The 16,226-nt window shown below is 33.6% G+C and overlaps 1 protein-coding gene across 2 annotated transcripts in view; it reads right to left on the bottom strand.

The window, feature by feature from the left end:
• ETHR (ecdysis triggering hormone receptor) overlaps positions 1-16,226 on the bottom strand; it is a 37,895-nt gene that overhangs the window by 6,301 nt on the left and 15,368 nt on the right. For both annotated transcript variants that reach the window (XM_065299122.1, XM_065299123.1), the window contains exon 2: positions 5,869-6,049. In XM_065299122.1, coding sequence (XP_065155194.1) covers positions 5,869-6,049 — 181 coding nt within the window. The remainder of the gene's footprint in view (positions 1-5,868; positions 6,050-16,226) is intronic.

Here is a 16,226-nt window from a genome sequence, read left to right as displayed (position 1 = left end):
TTAATCTCCTCTGACGATATGACTTGAATGCGTGCCAAATTGCACACAGAAATCAAATTAATTCAACGACAAACGACAATCACATCACATCGCAAAATATCAACTGCATAAACTGCACTACGAAATCAACTTTTGCATCTCCCAGCCTTCCCCGCTCTGGAAATTCGCATGCAAATTGATTTCGTTTGCATTATCCTCGTTTTACTCCTCTGGATATTTACATATTTCAAGTATATCTCCGGCGATAAAAACGATAACGTACAGATTGATTGCACTGTGGCTGGAAACCGGAATAAAGTGCATTAGTTTCTCTCTCGGCAAACACACATTGTGTCACGCGAATGACGTGAATGACGTTTTCCCATCCCTTAAACACTCACTCGCGCTTGAAAGCCCTTCCAGGACGTGCAAGGACTTTACACAACGAGTCTCAGTCTTTACACGATGTCTGTTTGCTTTTACTTTCGAGTAGTAAGCGCTTCCCACGAGGATTAAATATTACGCAGTGATTTTTATTCAATTTTTTTTTGTTCAGTGATGAAAATTTTTTTAAGAATAGGAATAGGAATTTAATGGTCGGCTGTTTGTCGACGATAAAGTTTGTGGCACGTGCGTGGAACGTGCTTTTTAAGTTTATGTGCTGCTGTATCGGCGGATACAGGTAATAATTTTAATGCCTTGTGCAATTTGCGTGATTTATTGACACTTGTGTCGAGTCCACTAAGCGGATCTTTCATATTCAAGATTGCTAAATTAAGTGAAGTGAAGTTAAGTTAATATATTTTTGCGTTTTATTACTTTTTAACGTAGTTTTCATTGTGAAACTTTTAAAACTTAAATTTTGTTCACTGATTACTCAAGATGTAGTAAAATAAAGTTAATTTAGTTCAATATTTGGTATGGTGTAGTTAATTAAAAATATATACAACGTATCAAAAATTATTTGTATAAAAATTTTGCAAAATTTTGTTTTTTGCATTTTGTGTATTATTGAAGAATTATAAATTTTTAAACAAGAAAAGATGCAAATTTAAGCTTTACCCCGTGACTAAAGCCCGTGACTAAAACTCGTCACTAATGTACTTTAGTCATGGCTTTAAAATTTTACTTTAATTTTAAATCACATATTTTTTCGAAATTTTGCAAAATTTTGTTTTTTGGATTTTGTGTATTAGTGAAGAAGTATAACGTTTTAAACAAGGAAAGATGCAAATTTAAGCTTTACCCTGTGACTAAAGCCCGTGACTAAAGCTCGTGACTAAAGTACTTTAGTCATGGCTTTGAAATTTTACTTGAATTTTAAATTACTTATTTTATTTTAAAATTTTGTAAAATTTTGTTTATTGCTGTTGTGCTGCACTATAGACAAATACAGAAGCGTAAACTTCATTCCGTGACTAAAACCCGTGACTAAAGTACTTTAGTCACCACTTTAGCCATTCGTGATAATAACTAAATCAAGTTTTAAAAAAATCAAAATTTAAAACAGAAAATTTTACAAATATTTATGAAATTTTGACAAATCATAATTAATAACTGGGACTAAAACTCCTAAAATCTAAATATAAACCATATTTGCAAAAATGTGCAGTTTATTTACGTTTTTATTTTTATAATTTTATTAAATCGCTTTCCCAGTAATGTTTCAACATTAAAAAAGATTATATGATATATGTCACTTGTCTCCCTAAAATTTTTCCAATTTTCTGCTCTGCTTAACCCCGCGCGACGCACCCTTAATGGTCAATCAAGCGTGCCACCTTAGTCACCTTGCTGTAAACGCAGCTACCCTCATTCCAACTCACCAAATCACTAACAAACAGATAATTGCGTCGTTTGTCTCGATCGCAGTTCAATACAACCCACGCTAATGTAAATCCACGCAAATTTAGCAAGAATTTCCTATTGCGTAACTAATTTAAATACAAGTACATTAAATTCCTATAAAATTTTAAAATGTTGAAAAGCTTTAAATGTGTGTTTTGTCTGCTTTTGTTTTGGCTGTGGGGTGGAAATGAAAATCACTCGTGCGCATAAAGTGTGTCAATTAAACGCGCATCTCTCATTCGTAGCCGATTTAACGTGCATTATTATCGGCGCGTTTTGAAAGAGCGTCGAAAGTAGGCGCAAGGACGACAGGACACGCAGCGCCAGCGTGACATGGCAGGACGCGTAGACGCGTACTGGATTAGCGTGCACTCATCCTCATTCCGATTCGTTTGTCATTTAGGGCTGCCTTTTGTCGCTCAAATGGAAATTAGGACACAAGAATTCCACTAAACTCTACTTAGCATTATTTAATAAAATTTGGGTAACTTTTAAATTTCAGGGATTACTTAATCCTTATTTTAATCGGAAAATAATTTAAACTTTTAAATAAGAATTGAAATAAAATAAATAATTTAAAATAAAAAAAAATTTTCAAAGGCATGACTAAAGTAGTTTAGTCACGGGCTTTAGTCACGGGCTTTAGTCACGGGGTAAAGCTTAAATTTTCATCTTTTCTTGCTTAAAACTTTATAATTCTTTACTAATACACAAAATCCAAAAACTTTTAATTAAAGAAAAAATATTGAATATTGAATTCAAAGTTTTAAATTATTCGAATAATAAAATAAATTAAAATAAATATTTTAAAATTAAAGTAAAATTTCAAAGCCATGACTAAAGTACTTTAGTCACGGGCTTTAGTCACGTGCTTTAGTCACGGGCTTTAGTCACGGGTTAAAATAGGCATTTTTTCTTGCTTAAAACTTAATAATTCTTTACTAATACACAAAATCTCAAAACTTTTAATTAAAGAAAAAATATTAAATACTGAATTGGTTAACACACAATTCCTACCACATCTGTCACTTAAATTAGCCTCGATAGCACGCCTGTAAATCCTGCCTAAGGACCCTCTCACAGCCCCAGCAGCTCAGACTTGATGACTCGAGAAAGCTTAAACCTATTTGTTTTTCACTTTGTTTGTTTTTTCCCAAACGCGTTGGTGCAGCTACGAGTAAGTCTGGCCTGCGTCCTGCATCCTGCAATTTACGTCCGGGCTCTCTCGAGAACTGCGGCGGCAAACCGAGCGGAAAACCGAGTGGAAAACGAGCGAAATTTCTGTGTTCGCCAACGACTGCGAGGACTTCAACGAGGACGAAAACGAGCAGGACGAGCAGGAGGACCATAGTACATCTAGAACGAGCTAATGGTAATGCGATTCCGTTTATTTATGAGTTCAACTGGGGATTTCATCAATGCAGGAGAAATTTGTTCGAAATGTGAAGTCACAATTTGAAAAATGCAAAAAATTCGCAATTTTATATTAAAGAAATAAAAATTGCTAATTCTGTACTGCAGCGCCATCTATAATTCAATTATTCAGGTATAACTATTATGGAATCGTTATACCAATTTTCATCCCTTATTTAACACTCTTCAAGTCGTAATTTTTAATATTTTAATAATTATTCTCTTACTCAGGATAAAGATAAATCCAAAAAATCATAGATCATCAAAATCTATCCAGCCGTTCTTGAGTTATAAGAGTTGTAACTAACCCAACTTGTTTTATAAATTTTTAGTTCTTATTATTTTACTTTTGACCAAAAATTCAATCTCCTTATATAAAATCCCCTGCACTATACATGTACATCCTGCAACTTTGCTACTTTTGTATTTTCTGTTCTGTTTTGCAAATCGCTTTGTGCATTTCTTTGTCTGCGGTTTGTTTTCACACAAAACCACGAAAAAAAACTCTTCGGAAGACTTCGTTTTCTACGAGTATAAACACAGACAACTTATATCTGCGTCTGTGCGTTTTCCACTCTTGGCTTCATTCTTATCTCGTAACAGATTTTTTTTCTGTTGTCTGACGTCGGTCTGACGGCACCGCCCATTATTCGCCCTTCTTTATACTTTCCTCCACATATCTTTATGTTTTTCACTGTACTGTATCATAGTAGTAACATGCAATTTTATTGAATTTAACATTCTTCATTTACAAATTTAAAACAGCGGAATGTTGAAAGTTTGAAGTGAAGGGTTTTTGAAATTGAAAATCGGGGAATCAGAAAGGAGCCAGAAAGCCGAAGAGAACTCTTAATTGAATGAACCGACTTGAATTGAACTCAAGATGATGGCACGCAGGACGTGCAAAATGGAAGAGAAAGATTTGAGGAAAGAATCTGGGCTAGAAATTCAAAAATGACAAAATGACAGGAGGAAATTGCAAGAAAAGAAGAAAAACTAATTGGAAAAACCTGATTTTGTTTAAAATCACCCGAAAATAAACTTTTTTAAATATTTTGATTAAAGTACTTTAGTCACGGCCTTTAGTCACGGGGCGAAGTTAGCGCCTGCGCATTTACCCCATTACTAAAGCCCGTGACTAAAGCTCGTGACTAAAGTACTTTAGTCAAGGCATTGAAATTTTATTTTTATTTTAAATTACTTATTTTATTTTAAAAATTTGCAAAATTTTGTTTTTAGATGTTATGCTGCATTATAGACAAATACAGAGGCGTAAACTTCAACCCGTGACTAAAGTCGGTGACTAAAGTACTTTAGTCACGACATTTGCTGTCTATGATAATAACTGAATCAAGATTTAGTTTAAAATTTCTCGAAAATAAACTTTTTTTAAATATTTTGATTAAAGTACTTTTGTCACGGCCTTTAGTCACGGGGCGGAGCTAGCGCCTGCGCATTTGCCTACGGTGCAGCACAAAACCATACAAAATGTCAAGCTTATAATAAAAAATATTTCCTCTATATTTTTAAAATCAACTTTCATCAACTTTTTGAGGAATTTATTTAAATATTTCTATTAACTAAAAATAAGCAGGTTCTACTACCACTCCGTATAGGTTAGTGACCTAACTAACCACTAATAAAAATCTGTTCCAAGAAATTAAAGCGACCAAAGCAACTAAAACAACTCTCAAGACCCAAACGTCGTGCGAAAAAAGCACATTGAAAACAAGCGCGCTTCCACAGTGGACGTGACCAATATGGTCGTTAAGAGGCTCTGCGCCAGCGAAGCGTCCTGCGCGTCCAGCAGGCCGCCTAATGAAATTTTCCCATTTTCTTCGTTTGCCGAGCTAAACAAGCTCCCGACCTCGCCGACCTCTCAATGACTCAATGAGCCCGAGGGCGGCGCGTATCGCGGCGGTAACTAATCGTATTATCATACTCTGATACGGCCCTCGGATTACAGCTGGAAACACAGCTTACACAATTTATAAAATCCTATAAAAAAAGTACGCTGGTGGAAAAACGTGCTACAAAACCAAAACGTGGCGCAAACAAAGAGAAATGTTTCGACTTGTTGAACAACTTTAAATCATTATTTCGATGGAGTATGAGATGAAGATTCAAATATGATTCAAATATTTGTGTGTAACTTTTGTTGTAATTGTTAAAATTAAATTAATATAAACAATCAAAAGCGTGTTATGATAGCAGCGTGTCCATGCATATGTTAGAATGTCAATAAAAAAATAAAACAACGTCAAACGTCAAAAAAGTGTGGCAGTGTCACCAATGTCAGTGTTAGTGTCACTATGTCACCCAAACCATCAACTATAAGTACATATACTATCCCATAACCTCCAAATTCAAATATCTCATACTTTTATTAGAAGTTATAACTTTAACAAAATTTGTTTATTGTGATAGAGTGACAAGTAGTTAATAATTTCTCCTGATAAAAATAAAAGATATTTGATTTTCAATAACAGCACATAAATCACATAAATTTTGTGTTTATATATTGCAGTAATCGATCAAAAGATGTCGCTGCATGTCAACATCAAAGTCATTGATTGATGTGATGATATTGGGTGTTTTCTTATTAATATTTTGTATTTGTTGATTTACCTTGTGAAAACAGCAGCGACGAACCACGCCAGCAGGCAGATCAAAGATGCGCGCGTTTTGGTGCAGATATAGCCGGCTTTCAATGGCATACAAATGGCGTAGTAGCGCTCGAAACTGATGGCCAAGATGGTTAACACTGATGCGTGCGCAACTGTCAGCTCAACGAATGGGACTGCTTTACCTGCAACAACCAAACATAACCTAGTTTAGTCAATATTTTTAATTCATCTTTTATACGAATTGTTTGTTTGTTACGCTTTCACGCATAAACCACAAAAGCAATATTGATAAATTTTGGTATAAAGATATTTTGGATCATGGAAAATGTGATAGACCACTTTTTGTTACAAAAATATAATATACAGGGTGTTAAATAAGTAATGAAAGTTACAACTCAAAAAATACTACATAATATTGAATTCTAATAACTATATCAACTTTTTACTCATTTTGGTTTGTTATTAAATATTTTTTAAGAAAACAATTTATTATAACACAGATAAAAGTGGCACAAAAAAAAACTAAAAAAAAGTTTCGCGTGTATTTATCTATAACGCAAAACTTTTAGCTGTAGTCCACAAAGTTTTTCTTAGTTTTGTGAGTTTGTTTAGTTTTTGTACTTAGAAGAACTCTTTAACGAGTGATTAATGCTCGCGAAACTTTTTCACTTCAACATTTAGCATTTATTATGTTTTTGTTTTATATTTTTTCTTCATTTGTCTTTCCCTGTGTGCCATCCTGGCAATTAACTAAATTTCCGGGCTTGCAGATTTAATTGGTAATTATTCGAATCGTTAATTTGTTAATTACGCTTTGCCGCATTGCGCGGTCGTGCCAAACGTTTATTATATTCTGATATTTCGATATTAATTGCGTAATTAATGGCATCTCGCACGCATAATATTGCCGTTTCGTTTCTCGAATTTTGGAGGTTTTGGAGGGCAAGTGCGTTAATAGCAGCCGCAGTTTGATTGCGTATTAAACGCGTCATTAATCACGAGACAATTTTCATTTGTTTCTTGGCAACATTTTGATTAAAATACACGCATTTAATAATAAACAATAAAATGGCGAACAATAAAACTTTTCAGCGCGTTTAATTTGCTCGTAAAGCAAACAAATTCATAATATAAGAAGCAAGAGAATAAAATTAATTCGGGACGGTGCGCAACCCAAGTAAACACGACCGGATGAAAAGAAAAGAAAAGAAAAGCGTCGTAAAGTCGTTAAGACATAAAGAAAAATTTGTAATGGGAAACAATGAAATGTGAAGAATGAGAAAAATTATGGAGCAACAAAATATAACAAAAGGTTAGAAAAGAATTTATGTTACCAAAATTTGAATATTTGTAATAAAGACGTGTATAGCTACCTACATATTGTTAAAAAAATTATATGAAAATGAAAATTTGAGGTTATGTCAACATAACCTTTTGTACAACATAATATCAAAAAGAAATCGCGCTTATTTTAGGAGCTACGACCCCTGGAAACTGATACCCACGCTACGTTACTAACAACGTCTTCATTTTCTTGTACAAATCGATTCAGACTGTTAAAAGAAAGTAGGGTTAGTTACACCATGTATAACTCAAGAACGGCTGAACAGATTTTGATGATCTATGATTTGTTGAATTTGTCTTGGTCCAGAATAAGATAATAACTATTAAAATATAAATAATTATAATTTAAAGGGTGTTAAATAAGGGATGAAAGTTATTATAGAGATTAATCATAGTTTCAACAAAATCCCTTGCAAAACTATTTTTCTTTAAATAAAATTCTTCATTTAATTAATTAATTTACTTATTTGTTGAATTTATTGCATTTTCTTCTTCTTATCTCCTCACCACATCTTAACTCATTGTTTCACATGCATGCTCATTGAATTTACGCCGTTTCGGGCCGTTTCTTTATTTGCCTCGCTCCATTCGTGCTGGATACTTTATTATTTCTTATTTTTTGCTTACGTGAGTCTTGCGCACTTCCCTTTTTTATTCTCATTGCGCGCGGCTCGTTATCTTTGTTTCGGTTTTGGGTATGTCGCTGGCCGTTAGCGGCGAGTTACGACTTCAGCGAAAGCTCGAAAGCCGCGAGGCCCTCTCGGGGTCGCACCAGCTTCCGATAACTTATCCGGGACAGTTCATTTGCATATTATGCGAGATGCTCGCAACGCACATAACTAAACATAAGTGTAGCGAATATGTGCGGGTCCTTTTATTCAATTTTGCGCTTTTGTACTATTGGATTTTTTTCGCATGAATTGTGAACAAAGCACGGGCGTATCATGCAGGCAAGCATAAACAAGACAATCTTGAACAAAATCATAAATTTAAATTGAAAAGAGTCGTCAGTTAGAAGTCTAGTAAATTATTGTTATAAATTATTTAAATATTTGTAATGTTTTCATAGTTTCACTTATTTTCAACTGCTAATAAACCCTATAAACCATTCTTAAACAATTTTTTTTTCAAAAATATATAATCTGTAGTATATATATAATTTCGTGTTAGTTACAGCGTTTATAACTCAAGAACGACTGAACAGATTTTGATGATCTATGATTTTTTGGATTCATCTTGGTCCCAAATAGGAGAATAATTATTAAAATATCAAAAATTATTACTTAAAGTGGGTTAAATAAGGGATGAAAATTTATATAGACATTTAATCATAGTTATGGCTAAATATTTGAATTCGAGATGGCGCTCAAATGCATCAATAGCATTTTTAATTTCTTTAAAATAAAAATTAACAATATTTTTACTAAAAATTAAATAAACAAAGTCACAGACAAAAGCTTGTTTAAAATAATGGTGGTTACGCTCACGTAACACAAATGACAGTTGTATTTTGTGCAAATTACGGTGTTGCCTTATTTACCCTTCATTACTTCTACCCGTAGCGTTTGAAATAGCAGCACCGTACTTTGTTTAAAATACAGCTTTCATTTACGAGTAGGTTACCCTAACCTGACAATTTGTTCCAAGCGCATACAAACTCAATGTTTTTCTCTAATGCAGTAATTTCTTAAACAATTTACTTCACTATCTATTTAAACACTTTGTTTACCTTATTTTAGCCAAGTTATTCATTGCTGCAGCAATAATTAAAGGAAAATTTCTTAATTTTTTATTCTACTTTGCTTAAATTGTAAAATAAGTTGCCTACAGTTATCGATACAAGTTTCAGTCAAATTTAAAACTTTCTACAAAAACTATTTTAAACTAAACTCTTAAATTTACTAATTTACTACAACCATGTTCTACAGATTTATTATAAAATAAGTTTAAAATCATTTGATGAATTCAGCCTATAAAATTACCGCACTGTAAACACGAGCGAAAATTGTAGTTATTAAGATATCTCCGGGAGGTGCTGGAGCTGCTCCAGAAATGTTATCTCCGACTTAAGTATGCACTGCATGCGCGCATGCGAGACTACATAATTATAGCCTCACTCTGATGCGGTTGGAGCTGTGGAATGCGCGCACACACCGTTGCGCGACAAGTGTTTCCTTTTCTTTTCACACTTTTCCTCGGCGCGCCCGAGTTGTGAATCAAATTATGCGTGCGAGTGGAAATAAATTTGGAATGCTTTCAAAACGCACGCTCGCGCAGCCAACGATACACGTAAAAATTGATGAGACAAACCACACAAGAAGATGCAGATTGTATTTAAATGAGATAATGAGTGTTGGGTTTTTAAACAGAATTTGTTTTATCGTAAAAATAGAGAAATAAACTTCAAAGTTAAAGCAGGAGGAAGGAATTAGTGGATAATTAGTGGTAATCGAGAAAAGATTAAAGTAACTGGTTGGATTTATGTTGTAAGAGGCATTAAAAGTTGTTTTAAGGAGTCAACTATTGAGGTTAGGATATATTTGAGGTTAGATTTGAGTAGAATGAAAAAAAACTTCATTTTTTGTTTTTAGTCACAAAAATATCAAAAAAATTTAAGCTATTTTAAGCAGTTTTCAAGTAAAATACCTTAAAACACTACTACTTAACTTAAGTAAATATTTTTTACATAACCTAACCCCTTAAGTCAAAATTAAAACCCGTCTGAATGCATTTAGTGAAAGCAATAAATTCATTTTCGTCCATTGTAAGTTGCTACATGCCCAGTGCATTTATTTCGATTGAATCACGCGTGAGCAGATGTCAGATGTCAATATGTACATATGCAATTGCAATCCCACACAAAATGGCCGCCATCTGCATCGGTAAACACGTATAAATATCCCGGTTATGGCGGTTATTGGTTGGGTAAAGAATGCGGAATATATCTAGGCAACCTAAACCTAAAATCCGGTCACCGGAATCTGGAACACGTCGCGCATATTTTGCAATAAATATGCAAGCAGCGAAGGGAATGCAATTTGCCGAGAAGCGATCTGCTTGCATTTTTATATGCGTTCGATTCTTAAATTATTTTTATCGCCGCGATTTCAATAGGAATTTGTTTGTTTGACCGATATTTTAATGAAAGTAACATTTTTATAGATTTACTCGTAAATTTACATTTAAAATGTTTTTAAATAATGAAATGTTTTGTTCGTTTAATTTATTTGGTTGAATAAGTTGAATAACTTGATGGATTGTAATTGTATTGACTTAACAATTGAATCGTTTTGCTGCGCCTCGACGCGTCTGTAAATGAAACGAGAAATGAAGCCAGACGCAACGCGAGAAGAAGATCAAAAGAACGAAGTGATTTTCTCAAACGAAATCAATCTTAGTGAAGCTCTGAAGCTCCTCAAAAGACGATGTTATTTCATCTACTTGCCTTCATTGCAGAGAGGAGATACTTTGATAAAAGTTCATTGTACTTGTACTTAGATTCACCAATGAATTAGAGCAGCAGAGAGAATTTTTTTAATATAATTGTCGTATTTTTATTTGACGTGAGAAAAAGAGTCAATTTTCATCCCTTATTTAACAGTCTTCCAAGAATAATTTCTGACATTTTAATAGTTATTATCTTATTTGAAACTAAGACAAATCTAATAAATTATAGATCATCAAAATATATCAAGTTGTTCTTGAATTATACATGCTGTAACTAACAATAATGTTTTAAATTTATATAAATTTAATGTATTTCCTAAACTTTCCGTTTTAATTGTTAATAATAATTAGTTTACAAGTATAATTAACAAAATCTACTTATAAACAAATGTTTAATTTAATTACGAATTATTTTATGAGATAAAATTTATCACTTTGCCAATTTCAAGAAAAAATTACAGATTTCTGTAATTTTGCATAACCAACTTTTGCGTCTCCTCTAGTAAAATAAAATAAAATTCATCATTGACACTTTCCATAAATATCACACCCAAAGGTGCAACCTACGTGTACCCAAGAACGAAAATATCGTAAATTATTATTCTTGGTCACTGGTGTTATTCTAACTAATATTTAGCCAGCGTTGACGTGCCGGATGCACTTTTCGATATGAATCTCGGAGATTGCTAGGTGGCAGACCAAACAAATTTCTATTACACGCACCGTTTGCATTGGATTATATTTATAGACACACCGGCAGACCGCTAGACCTCCGATTCAGAATAAGTATTAGAATATATGCACACACGCGTCCGACGTCCATTCGCCCCAAGATTGAAACCTGATGAAAATTCTCGGCGCGAAATGACAAATGAAATTAAATTAATTTTAATGGGGCGTCATTAATTTCGCCGACATGACGTGAATTATTTTATTGCAATGCTGGAGCCAGCAAGCACTGGTTTCCGGTTTGGGTGGCGCGGAAAGATAATGGCTTCTGTGCTTTGAAGAATTTCGGGTGCAAAGTCGGGGAATTCGGAATGCTCAAAATGGCTGACATATTTGGGCAAACAGAACATTAATCATTTTCAGGAGTTTTAATTTACAACATAATTAAAAGATAAACACGATAAAAGTTTTTTCAGTTATACTTTGAAATGTAACAATATCGATCTTTCGATAAAGTATATTATGTATCAAGTGGCTAAAAAGGAGTTTTAGTCACAAGGATTAAGAGTGAACGTAGTGAGCATTTCATATACAAAAGTACTAATAGTCACAGGCTTGACCATCCGTGTTTAAAGTATCCCTTTTTGTGTCTAAAAACCGGGGAAAACTGTCACTTTAAAGGTGAAAGTAGAAAAAAAAAATTAAAAATCTTAATCAATAGTTAAAAAATAAGATTGTGCGAGATTATTTAAACAAGCGTCAGAAAAGCGTGTAATCTAAAAGATCTTACACAGATATTCTCAGTTTTCACATATTTCTGGCTATAATTATGATAAATAGATAAAAATACTATTATAATATTAAACTCATCTAAGCACCACATTTCCTCGCACTTTATGTACCTATATGATAGTTTATTCATGACTCTATGTCGATTAAAAACCGATTCATGTCATTATCGCCATAGATATAAATCATTAAATTAGTCTTCTAATCTATAAAATAAACAGAAACTTAAATTTTATGTAAATTGTCGTCAGGCAAGTGCACTAATGATGATCGTGTGTAAATTTATGATAATTATTAATGTCTACAGCTATTCTAAGTTTCAATCTAGATATAGGGTGTGACATAAAAGAAATACACTTTCAAAAATGTAAATATCTTCATCATTGGTAAATGCACAGGCGTAAGATCCACCCGTGACTAAAACCCGTGACTAAAGTACTTTAGTCATAGCTATGGCCATCCGTGTGTAAAATACCACATTTTATGTCTTACAACCGTAGAAAACTGGCGTTTTAAAGATGAAAGTAGAAAAAATTGTTTATTGTACCGTTGTGTCGGTCTCTTTGAAGTTTAACTTAACATTCATTTCTACTTATGTATAGAAATAGTGGTTCTCTTAATTTTGATAGAATTTTGCAAAAAAATCGCATACATTAATAATTCAAAGCCAAATTAATATTCAGAATATTCATCAGAATTAAAAATAAACTTATCAAATCTAAATTATCATAAAAATCCGTTAACTTTTTCATCCATTGAGTGTACGTAGAAACTTTAACCATTTAAAATTTTAAAAATTGTTGTTACAAAAACATTAAATAAATTTTTTAATATTGTATGAAGATATTTTAATGACCCTGTATATTCCTACCTAACACAAACTCGCATTCTGATACTTCTAGCCAACATACTCGTATAATAATTTCCTCACATCAGACTTCTCGTATTTACATCGATTTACATCCAGTTATATCTCATTTTAAACTGTTGTAATAATTAATTTTAATCAATTTAATTGCGCACGAGCACGTCGCCGATTAGCCGCCGCTGCGATGGATGTTATCGCAATGTGCTCCGCTAACGAATGCGCTGTCTAGTTTTTCTCAAGCACGCCGCGCGCGGTGTAAACACGCGCCTCGATTTGGTCAATGGAATTTTAGTTATGTGCCTTAATCACGCCACTAATAGCGCGAGCTCTAGAAACGCGCAACACGAGAACCACGTGAATCAAAAACGAGATACAGACTCATATTTCGCACCTGTCAGTGTATAAATCTATAAATTTCTATGCGGAATGGATTTCCGGGAGAATTTTAATCATATTAACCTATTACAGTCCCAGCAACGATGCGATAATTTATTAACAACGAGTTTAACATGAAACGCATAATTATACGCAACATAAATCCTCATAAAATACAAAAATTTGATTAAATGTTTGAAAATTTAAAGTGGCGACATCTGTTTGACTCTAGCACTCAATTCATGAATATAGGCAACCAAACATGCATTTTTCACATTGTTAAAGTAATAAAGTGTCAGAAAAACAGCATAAAATAATCATCAGCAGCCCCGCGGGAAAACATCCGGTCTCATTGCCTCATCATCATCATAATCAGACGTCATGAGTTATAAAACATCATCATCGTGCGTACGAACGTGACGAAATATCAGACACATTATTGGCGGACGGCTCGTTGCTCTCATTATTCGGTGAAAAATGTGCGAAAGTCGTTTGGGAAAAAATTACCCGAAATAAAAAAAGATCAAACAAAATCATTTTCGCATAACACATTACCTGCTTGTAAATATTTGCCAAACTGCTTTTAAAATGTGTACTTAAAAGCTTCAAACATAAAACAACATGCGAGGCGGCCATTATTTAATCAATGTATAATTGGTTGCCTATTACATTCAAATTTATAGTCGGAGAGGCATTCTAAGCTCTTTTTGTAATAATTTGACAATAAAATCTTTATTTAAATAATCAAATGTGTCAGAATGTTAATAATATTTTATTTTTTAGCTTTTTTGGCGTTAATTAATGAATAAAAATGTAAATTTAAGGTTAAAACCATAGAACTAGTTAATATTAAATGACATATAATGTAGGCAACCCAAAAATCAATCTAAAAGTTTCTGAAAATGCAAATTAAAAATCTTTAACTTGTTATGCTGCCGTGACTATAGCATAAAAATCTATGAAAATGTGCAAAACGTGTGATTATGCTCACGAGAGGACGTTGACATTGACATTAACATTGATTTCGCTTTCGTCTATTTTTTGCGTGCGATGCGAAATCGATCCTAATTTATATTATACACATTTTGCGATTTTGCGTGCGTCGTTTCGTCATAATTTATACCGACATTCAGTCGTTCGGCATTCCTTCTTTCACTCCACCCGCCGGCCATTATATGTAGGCAATTCCAAATATAGGCAACACATAACACATCGCCGTGAATATGAAGTTGTTTTCGTTGTATAATGCGTTGCATATATATGTGTGTGACTTTACTGTGCGCCGTATAAAAATATAATATAATAACGCATAAAATACATAAAAATCCATCAAAATCGTAAAGCAGCACCGAAAAAATCGTCATAAATATGTTTGTGGAGTAGCTCAGCATGCGCCCAACGAGTAATGGTAATAATCAACGTAATCGTTCACCGCTTTTTATGTTTACGACTTTTCAGCCCTCATCCTTCATCCAGTGAAAAATCAATTATAGTATTAAACTTGCCCCAATTATATTTAATAAATAGATAGTAATAAAATAGAATTTGAGTGAAACTGAAGCACTGGAGACAAGAGACAAGTTATGATCCTTTCTGTACGCGCAGCAGGATGGAAATGAGCGCAAAGTGGCGAGGCAGGAATCCTGGAATCCTTGAAAAGTAATTTATGTTTCCCGAAGGTTGTGCGAGAGCCTCGAGGAGGGCAACGGCCTCTGGCGGAGGCGACAGGAGTGCACCTGAGTGAGTGCTCAGCGCGAGCGCCAGCCAAGTTCTTAATAAATTTCTTGTTTAATGAATTTAACGAATGGAACACCTCAACGTGTTCCGCAGTGTGTGAGCCACGAGTTTTATTACGGGCGTAAATTTATTAGTCCGGATGAGATTAAAATATAAAAAGGGAAAAATTAAGAAAAAAATAAAAATTTAAGGAAAAATATAACTTATTTTGTAAGTAGCGCCATCTATACTTAAATATTTCATAAAATAAACTGTGATATCAAATTTTTAACTTTTTTTTCTGTTTTTTGTGATTGTATTGAAGGAATTTCCAATAAAACGTAGAACAAATATTGTACAGCTGTGCAATATCGGCGAGTAATATTAAATGTTTTGAATTTCTACTACAAAGGATCGCCAATAGTTGGAATCCGAGCATCGTTGGTAAGGTCCTAAGCAAATTGTAAACCCGGCAAAAAACGCAGCTGAATTCCTGGCCTATATCCAATTTCTTTCTGTTATTTAACGCCTTCAACTTCTTTCGCCTCCTCTCCTCTGCTATTTTATTATAACATTCGTCTATTTTTAGTTCTATCTTTTATTTTATTTTTAGCGCTACTCAAGAAACTTTTTCTTTGGCACACATTTTCTATTAATTTTATGTTTATCCGAATGTATTTAATACTCAGCCGGAAAGCGGAAAAAAGGTGTTAAAACGCGACCGCTCTTTGTGGTGAGTCCAAGGAGCGGAAATACGAACGCCTCCCTAAACATTATCTCCGAGTGTGATAATGTCTTCGGGGTGCTTAACTTTTCCACCGCGGAATTGCCACTTAGGTCACGTGGACCAGGTCAGAGTGCAGAAACTGGTGCAAACACTAAAACACTAATTCTACGCGGAGGATAAAAGTAGATCTTTGAGATTAAGTCAAAATAAATAGAAAATCTAAAATAAAAAGAAATTTCCTATTTTATAAGCAAATATTGTTTGAGGGGTTAAAATGTGTAGAATTATTGTATTAGGAAATGTTTGTTGAGGAAACGAGGGTAATAGTTTAGAAAAACCTTCATAGATTTAAAGCAGGCATTCATCTATGACCGAAGAAAGGTTTGGCAAGCATTGCAAATTCGTAAAATTGGGAATTCGTTAA

The sequence above is a fragment of the Atheta coriaria genome, unplaced genomic scaffold, assembly GCF_025399875.1.
Source record: "Atheta coriaria isolate IRGN ID8LTWV9N9 unplaced genomic scaffold, Caltech_Dcor_3.1 hic_scaffold_3_pilon, whole genome shotgun sequence".
Classification (NCBI taxonomy): domain Eukaryota; kingdom Metazoa; phylum Arthropoda; class Insecta; order Coleoptera; family Staphylinidae; genus Dalotia; species Dalotia coriaria.
Note: the sequence above shows the minus strand (reverse complement) of the source record. Positions and strands in the feature narration are given on the sequence as shown.